General features: G+C 42.1%; 1 protein-coding gene across 2 annotated transcripts; it reads left to right on the top strand.

Moving 5' to 3' along the window:
- Positions 1-160: 160 nt before the first annotated feature.
- Positions 161-8,809, top strand: LOC310699371 (uncharacterized protein). 2 transcript variants are annotated; one of them, XM_083487080.1, is made up of 4 exons: positions 161-485; positions 4,451-4,792; positions 5,608-5,726; positions 7,024-8,809. In XM_083487080.1, exons 1-4 carry the CDS (start codon positions 419-421, stop codon positions 7,132-7,134), a joined length of 639 nt encoding a protein of 212 aa, XP_083343206.1. In that variant the 5' UTR covers positions 161-418; the 3' UTR covers positions 7,135-8,809. The 2 variants fall into 2 exon arrangements, with proteins under 2 accessions (XP_083343206.1, XP_083343207.1); XM_083487081.1 differs by lacking the exon at positions 161-485 and adding an exon at positions 3,789-4,358.
- The last annotated feature ends 275 nt before the right edge of the window (positions 8,810-9,084 follow it).

Raw genomic sequence — 9,084 nt, 5'->3', positions numbered from 1 at the left:
GCTGAAACCCCTCTTTTCTACACAACACTTAACAGGTGCACTATGGGAGCCTGTCCTCTTTTGCATCTGGCCTCCCTACTTCCTATAGCATCTAATATATGCACTACTGTGGCTGGGTGCTGGTCTACTTGAACAGCTGTGTACAAAAGCTTTGCCTTCGGAAAAACACGAGACTTGCAGCTCCCCAGACATATAAAGCACAAACAATTCTGAACCCCGAGCCTTGAAAATGTTTCATTATCTATTTATTTTCTTACCCACATACCTATCACACTTACGAGCTCAACATGTCACATGTGACTTGTGCTGTGGTTAACATCAGTCCTCAGGGTTGCTGTGTTTTCAGTTCAGAATCAGTTCAGTCACTTCAGTGACAAGCCAGTTCTGCTGCAGAGTTTTAAGAGAGTCATTCTGCAAAATGCCCAATTGGGTGCTTGCCATGCATGTTCTCTTCCTGCTTTCCCATGGAACATCAGCCTCCGATGGTGAGCATAAGAAAATTACAATTTTTTCTGACTTTGCTGCATTGTATCTGTATCTGTGGCGGGGAGTGGAGGGGTTGCCTCCTTAATTTCCCCCCTAAAGTCCTCCCCATTTCTGCAACTAGGGTTCTACCAATAACATTCTACTGTTTCTTGGGGCATTTCTAGACGGTTGCTATTTTCAGATGGGATTCAGTCTCATAACAGCAAATTCAGGTTGTGCAATTAAATTTGATTTGGAGCTCTTGTGCCTCCCCTGCTAAGAAAAACAAACAAACCTCCAGACCTTTTGCTGAGGAAGGTGATGGATAAATGCACTAGGAAGTGTGGTATAATGTTTGCTTGATGCAATGTTCTCTAACCTCTCCACAAACAGAACAAATGCTCAAAAATACAATCGGATTGCAAACTTTTTGAAACATTATTAAGGTAAATGCTCAATAAACAAGTTGTCTTGAAGTGAACTCAGAGCAGGGCTGGCTGACCCATGAAGCCCAGTGAAGTGATCGCTTAGGGCAGCAGGATTCACAGGGGCAGGAGATCCCAATGTGGATCCTTCTCTCCCCACCCTCATTCTTGATGAAGATCTTCACCCCTTCTTCTCTGGTAGGCAAAGGGACACCATTTAGTAGTTTGCCTCGGGTGCCAAAACGTATTCGACTGGTCCTGCTTCAGAGGCTCCCTTTTGTCTACATAGCCATCATAGCTGTTAACATCATACAAGTAGAAACTGCTCATGTCTTTTAACTCTTGAAAAATAACATTATCCCCCACCCACCCCAGTTGAAATGTGTATCAAATTTGAAATTCCCATTTTGAGATCTTTACGTTTTTGAAGATTTTTGGATTTGGGAAATATAATCTACATGGCCCAAATGTTTCCCTGCATACATGATGCCATTTACAGTGAATTTACATGTTAATAATTTCCTACTAAAAAATCTCACCCCACCCCAGCTGCTATCTTGCACTCAAAAGTGGTGTTCATCGTAAGCTATTGCGGGATTTGATGTGGTTCAGATTCCAGATCAGGGTCATATAGCTGCTTTTTCGCAAAATAGAAGGAGCCAGTTTGCAATGCTTTCTGAAAAGTGTGTAGAAGGTAAAGTGCAGTTTGACCCTCTTTTGATATCAAATGACTGAGCTAGAGTCAATTAACATGGCATTTGACAGGGATTTTTGTTTGGTGTGTGTGTGTGTGTGCGCGCGTGCGTGTGTGCTTGCCTGCTGCACAGCCAGTGAATAAAACACTGTTTGTGTCTGCAGAAAAGAAAAATACTGCTACAGGCAACGTTAATAGTCTATTATTAATTTTGAAACCTGAGTGTATGAATATAATTAGTGGCTACATGGTGGTTTAAGCTAAATTTATATATAAAAGATTAAGATACTGAACTCTCCTCAAAGCTTTCTGAGAACTAGTCCTCATCGTGCCTAATTTCCCCCTCCATAAATGTTGAGTTCTCAATTGGGGGGGGGGGAGACAGTAAAAGATATCAAATATTCAAATAAAAACAGCAGAAAGCAGATCCTCGAGTCTATGCAAAAAAAAGTTATCTAAACTAAATGATTTTGGCTGTACCAGAATAAGGTGATAATGGGCTCTGATAGGCCTCTCTGTGACAGTAGGCAGGGTGGGTGGATGACAGTCGTCAGGAACTTTGCATTTTCCTATTAACATAATGTTATGGGGTAGATGCTGAGAAATGTAGGTTTTCTGCAATGAAAGTGAGCGTCTTTAGAAAACACTGCAGCAACAGTTCTCTGGTTTCCACATACCACTAAATCATGGTTTACTAATGGCTTAGAATTATGTGTGAACCCTTTTCGATGGATTGGCTATGTTTGCTTACTGCTAGCAAGCCACAGTCTGAAACCATGGTTTGTTGTTGGCTTATGAACCTTGATTTGATGGTATATGTGAACTCAGCACGCTTTGTAAACCATGGTTTGTTTGACCACTACACTCCAGACACTCACCAAACAACAAAGGCAAGAGCAGCTGTAAAACAAAACAAGCTTTAAAGAAACAATTCATGGTTTATTTGTCAACTGTGCTTAACTTTGTTAAACAAGCCATGGCTGGGCATTATGCGTGAAATTGGCCAATGTGAATCCCTGGCATCTCCAGGTAGGGCTAAGAAACCTTGGAAAGTCATTGTGAGTCAGTGTAGACCAGGGGTTGTCAACCTGGTCCCTACCACCCACTAGTGGGCGTTTCAGGATTCTAGGTGGGCAGCAGGGTTTTTTTACAGCACAAGCTGAATCCTCCTTCCATCAAGCACTGGTGGGCGGTAAGGAAATTTTACCATCAAGAAAGATGCATTAGTGGGCGGTAGGTACAAAAAGTTTGACTACCCCTGGTGTAGACTAAGGTGGTTCAACCTGTGGCCTTCCCGCCAGATTCAAGAATAATAATCTTAAAATCTTAAAAAATTATCATTTGTGTCATGGGTTGCTAACAAAAGTGCATACATTAAATTTTTTAAATAATTAAATCAATTAAATATATTAATTGTGTATTTAATTATATATATTTATTTAAATATATTGTGTATATTAAATGATATTAAACATATTGTGAACACTTTAATTCACGATATGGAAATTTAATTCAGTGTGTGGGCCGCAGGTTCTGTGCTTAAGTACTCTTGCGTCCCAATTAGTATGAAAAATTGGACCACACTTATATAGACAATATTTCACTAGATGTCTCAGTGGTCTGATTCAGTATAACAAAGCTTCCTAAATTTCCATGTGGGGGATCAGTCTTACTACAGAGAGACTGGACAAAGAAAACATGCTCATACCTTTAAGCAGGCAAACAAATAAAACTGGAAGGGACATTCTTCAGTGCTGTGTGCGTGTGTGCGCGTGCGTGCGTGGTAGAGACAGTCTTCCAGGGTGAAGAAACTAAATAAAATAATAATCTCAAGTTGTAGGCATTTCTTCTGGAGGGGTGGTGGTGGTTCTCTTGCTCAAATTCTCCATTATTTTCTCTTAAAGGTCACATGCAGCACATAACTCATTGCCCACAACATTAGAATACGCACCCAGAAAAATGCTAAAACAATAACAAGCATTTTTTTATTTTTAAAAAATTAAACATCCCTGTGTTGTATCTGTCTCCTGCAAACAGTGATATTTCAGGGGCTATGGACAACTGCAGACAAGCACATTCATATCTAAAACTCAAAAGCATGTTGGTGCTAGTAAGGAAAATCTGATTTCTCCAGGAACTAGTTGCGGTGTAAGTGCTGAATTCCGAGAAGCAGTAGCACTGTCTGGAGGAATATGTATCCCCTTTATCTCCCAAGGAAGCCTGGGAAGAAATTGGGTTCACTTTGCATTTTAATATGAACCACCTTATTTGTGCTTCCCAAAACAGTGCACAAACTGAAACACCAGTATCCTTTGGAATTTGCATTTCCAAATTTTGCAGTGCAGTTCTCTAACCAAAATATTTCTGAAGAAATTTCTTTATTAGGAAAACATGCATTAAAATGCATGCACTAAGGAAAATAACAAAGTACACTGCAGAAATATACAAGCCGGGGAAAAGAACATACAAAAATGTGTCTATTAGGAGAAATGCGCCCTAAAATGTGGACTTATTTTCATGAGGACTTGGTTACTGAAAGAATGCAAATGACACAGGAATGTGGCAAACTGAACTAAAGACTGGGGAGCTAAGAAACTGGGAGTCACTGAAATTGACTGTGCTGTCCATTCCTACTCAAGAGTGAAAGGGCTTCCACCATTTCAGAAACTGGAAATGATTGCATCCACTCTCAGCTCCTGCTGGTTTCAGCATTTGAAACCTGTTGCAATCCATCATTCTTAAAACCCACTGAAGTCAATTGTGCAAGTGTATAGGTAAGTCCCATCATTTCACAGCAATACGGCAAATATCTTCAGAGTCTCACCTGTCCTGTATGCCTGTCCCTCCCCCCTTTTCCCCCTTTAAGTCACAGAAAACAAACCAGAACTAATAGTTATTACTGCTGAGGAAGGGGAGTCTGTCAATATTACTTGCAAGTTTGACCAACTGGCGATGTCGGGGCTGCGTTTGAGACGGACACTTGTGAAAGCCATGGATGTGCTATATGTGAAAAAGCAGGGTCTACACATGACCAAAGCTCCTGAATATGCTTATCGCATGGAGTACTTTGAGCTGAAGAACGCATCGACGATAATGCTGAAGCATGTGAAGAAGAATGACAGTGATGGGTATTTGTGTGGTGGCACCCTGATAATTAACCAGGAGCCCAGGATAATGAATTTCAGCACTATCATCTTGGCAGTGAAAGGTGGGTCAGGAACAATCATTACTTCAACAGTTAGAGAGAATGGCAGCTCGATTTGTTGGCTACAAAGAGAAAGACAAGTATCTAGCAAAATGTGTCTGTGCATATATATACAGTGGTACCTCGGGTTAAGTACTTAATTCGTTCCAGAGGTCCGTTCTTAACCTGAAACTGTTCTTAACCCGAGGTACTATTTCAGGGTTAGCGGAGTCTGTAACCTGAAGCGTATGTAACCCAAGGTACCACTGTATGCCCAACTAACTCATACCATCAGTGCAGTAAGTTGTCATGTACAGGCTGGATGCAGAGGAGTGCTGGGAGGCACCAACTGGGGAATCCCCAAGGGAACCCTCAGTGGAAGAAGGCTCAGAGCCAGGGGATTGGTGGGGGGACAGGACGGATGATGAGTGGTCAAAGGGAGAAGTGGGAGCAGGCTGGGAGAAGGAGGTGTCAGAAGCTGAAGAAGCAACGGGGTTTAGTGAGCAGAAAGAGGCTGTGGCAGATGGCAGCCCAAACTCAGAGGCAGGGGAGGAGGTGGGCCAGGAGACAGAGATGAGGCAGAATTCAGGGAGACTCCCTCTTCTGGACGATGCCCTTAACTCTTTAAGGATAGTACAGACAATGTTAATTAAGCAAACATTAATTATTCTGTTCATGACAGACATTTATATCTTAGGGCATGTTTGGAAAAAGACTTGTAAATGGCAAAACTTGCATCCACAACCCCAGCATAGCAATTGGGTTCCTGATTTACTCTTCTTCACCATAGGCTTGTGTGGAAAGTAACAAAACATGTTCCTCTCTTTCTATCTCTAAAGAGACCTCAGCTATGAAGCTAATGGAGTGTCCTTCATTTCTCTGGGTGCCATATATCCTTATCTTAATGTCACTGCTCTTGCTTGTTGGACTGGGATATTTTATCCTATCTCATATAGATGTGAGTATGACTAACACTTTTCTTTATGTTAGCTGAGTTCCATCAGTCTTCCTCCTAAAAGATTTGCACCTCACTGAGGAAATATTCCCAAGTACTGTATATAGCATCAGAATCTCTCTCCCCTTCCCCATAATTTGCTAAATTGTTGGCGTAATAACGAGAAGGTCTCTTGGACTCAGTATCATAGTTATTTCAGGACTGAATGGGCTCATGCAATCTCAGTGCTGAAGAGAAAAGAAATAGACTGAAGATTCAAAACTACATCAAAGCATGTTGACATACTGAGTATGCAGAATTATCCCAATTTAAAAGAATAGACAAGCACACTAATGGCTTTTCCTCTGCAATAATTAAAGCTGAGTAATACCAGTGATGACTTTACCTAAAAGATAGGTGCTCCCATGATAGCTTTTCTCCCCCCAGAATTGATGCCAACCACAACAGCGTGGGCTTTTCCGAGTAGTTTTCTGCTTGATCCACGCTTTCTAGACATGGATCCAAGTGGTTCTCCCCTTGCCTGCTCCTTTCCCAGGGAAACCCAACTCTTCAGCTCTCAGTTGGAGCAAACATCAATCTGGTGAAAAATCTGAATTGCTGTTTGTTCCTAGCACAGTTTTCCCCAGAGGAAGGCAGCAGGACAACAGGAAGTGTGGAGAAGCCCTGTATCTCTGAACACATAGATAACGTTCATCCTAAATTGTTGCATTCCTGAGTTTCCCCTGCAAAGACATTCTGCCTTATACTGAGTCAGACCATTGGTCCATCTAGTTCAGTTTTGCCTACACTAGCTGGCAGCAGCTCTCCGGGGTTTCAGATGGTGGTCCTTTCCAAACCTACCTGGAGATGCTGGGGATGGGACCAAGGACCTTCTGCATGCAAAGTACCGGTATTTGGCCTCCCAGTGAGCTAGGGAGCAACACCTGCTGCCCCTGCTTCCAAGTCCTAATGTATCACAATCCTGTGATAGATTTTGCTTCCATTACAATTGCAGCAAAATACTTTCAGTGTGAGTTGCCTAGTGCTATTGTTTCAAAGTCTTTGTCAGTTGAACCAGGGTTCTCCAGACTGGTGCAGAGATGTCTTCAAGCTGCTATAGTAGTGATCTGTATCATTGCTTGGGTATAGAAGAGGCCAAAGCTCTCTTTTTCTATACCCTATTTTTCCCCCAACACACTGGGCATCAGATCAACACATGCCTACCCATCCCTCCCCTTATCAATATTGACTCCAGCCCTTTGGGATGGATCCCTGTGAGCAATGCATATTAATTGCTGCCTGCTTTCTCCCCCTTTAACAGATCAAGAAATGCTGCAACAAAGGAAAGGCAGCAGAAACACAAAATATGGTCTATGAAGACATGACGTGCAGCCTGAGGCGCAACACTGTGAATAATGTGTATAATAATTAGAAGTGATCTCTTGCCAGATGGAATAATCCCGTCATTCTCAGACTCAGCAAAATCCACTGCTGCAATATTTACTGTACACAATGAATAACAAAGCTGGAATCTGCTAAGAATCAAGATCAATTATTGTTATTATAACCACTTTAATTGAAGGAAGCACAAGTCACTGTCTGGAAAAAAGGCATTTAAATAATACTTTAAACTTAAACTTTTTAGCAAGAATACCACCCACCCTGCTTACCTACTAACCCCTTTGCCACTCCCCCTTTCCCGACACCAGGCCAACCCTGCTTCTCAGTTTACACCCGAACAACCCCTTCACTTTACACACTACCCATCCCCTTGCCTACTCTCTCACAGCTCACCCCAATCCCTGTCCTCACAGCTCTTCCAAACCCTCTTTTTAAGGAGTGATTCACACACTTCAGAGTGTGGTCTGCAAAACCTCCCACTCTCCTTAAAACAGCTCAGCTCACATGGGCGGGTTCCCCCCCCCCCCCACTGCTTGGGTGTTTTTGTTTTTCTTGCTTGCTGTTCTGCAGTCATGATGGAGTTGCAGCATTATGACAGCATTATAATGTATAGTAAGAAGTAATAATTTTGTATTTTTAGACATTTGCATAGGTTTTTTGACTTTGTGATTTTTTGTTTCCTACAACATAATTTCCCAGGGTTCGATACTGTGTATTTGACTCCTGATTAAAAGTGAGCTTAGCAAGACTTCTAAGTTTATGAGTATACAGGAATTTAGGAAGCTACCTTTTACTGAGTCAGACCGTTGGTCCATCTAGTTCAGAATTGTCTATGTCTGGTAGTGTCTTTCCTGGTTTTCAGATAGCAGTCTTTAACAGACCTACCTGGAGATGCCAGGGATTATACCTCCGACCTTCTGCACACAAAGCAATGGTCCTTTCCTCAGGCCTCTGTGGCCAGAATGAGCAATAAATATTTCAATCAAGAATGTGCTATAAACATTTCAATCAATCTCCATCAAAAGGTATTTTTTTGAGGCATCTCTCACCACAGGATATCCTCCTTGCACAATTTTGGTTTACATTCCAACACTGACATTTCCTAATGTTGCCATACATCCTAGAAAGACAAGAAGATATGTGGTGCGCATTTGTACAACAAATGTTCTTACCAGCCAATGAGATTTCTCCTCCTACTGTCTTCCAGCTGCCATGATATTCATGGGTTTCTCTACTCCTCCTTCTGGGACTAGTCATCCTAGGAGTTTGTTTATTTATACTTTCTTGCAACCCACTCACTGATGTCAGCTGAGGTTCCATACACGCTTTGGAATTCTGTTGTTATCATACTTTGACCTGGAGAGCCTATTGGTAATCTGGTTTATGATTAGATGATGTATTATACCCTGCACTTTTTTCTCCATGTCTGTCTTCCGGCAAATACTATGGTAACTGGAATGCCGGTTAAATGAATGAGCGACAGTGATTCTTGGAAAGCTTGCAGAACTGTTTACTTGGGGGAGGCACGAACGACATAGCTGGGCAAGTACGGAAATGTATGGGCTGATGAAAGTTTCTGCCCATACATGACGACCATTATTCAAACACTGGGATAATGTAAGATTTGTAGGAAAAGGTTTTGATGTAATGGGTGAAGTCATCAGTCTTTTCATAACTAAATAAATGCATTTATGGGGAAAGGAAAATGATTTATCTTTTTTAAAATGGTAAACAAATAAATCATAGTATTTTATAATACTTACAAGGGGCTTGCATTGCCCTGCTTGCATTGCCTGCCAACTCTTTGTTCCCCTCCCGTGTCAACAAGGGGAGCATAGATGCAGCAGCAATTGGGGAGGGGGGGGAAGGAGACTTTCTCCTTTTCGTTCCCCTTCCTCATGCATCAGCGGCTGAAAGGATCACTGTGGGCCAGGCCTGTCCTGCCTGTTCCTTTGCAGTGCTGGAGACTGCCTGGTGATGG

Source organism: Podarcis liolepis (genome assembly GCF_965112155.1).
Source record: "Podarcis liolepis genome assembly, chromosome: 2".
Lineage (NCBI taxonomy): Eukaryota > Metazoa > Chordata > Lepidosauria > Squamata > Lacertidae > Podarcis > Podarcis liolepis.
This window is presented reverse-complemented; position numbering and strand designations above follow the sequence as displayed.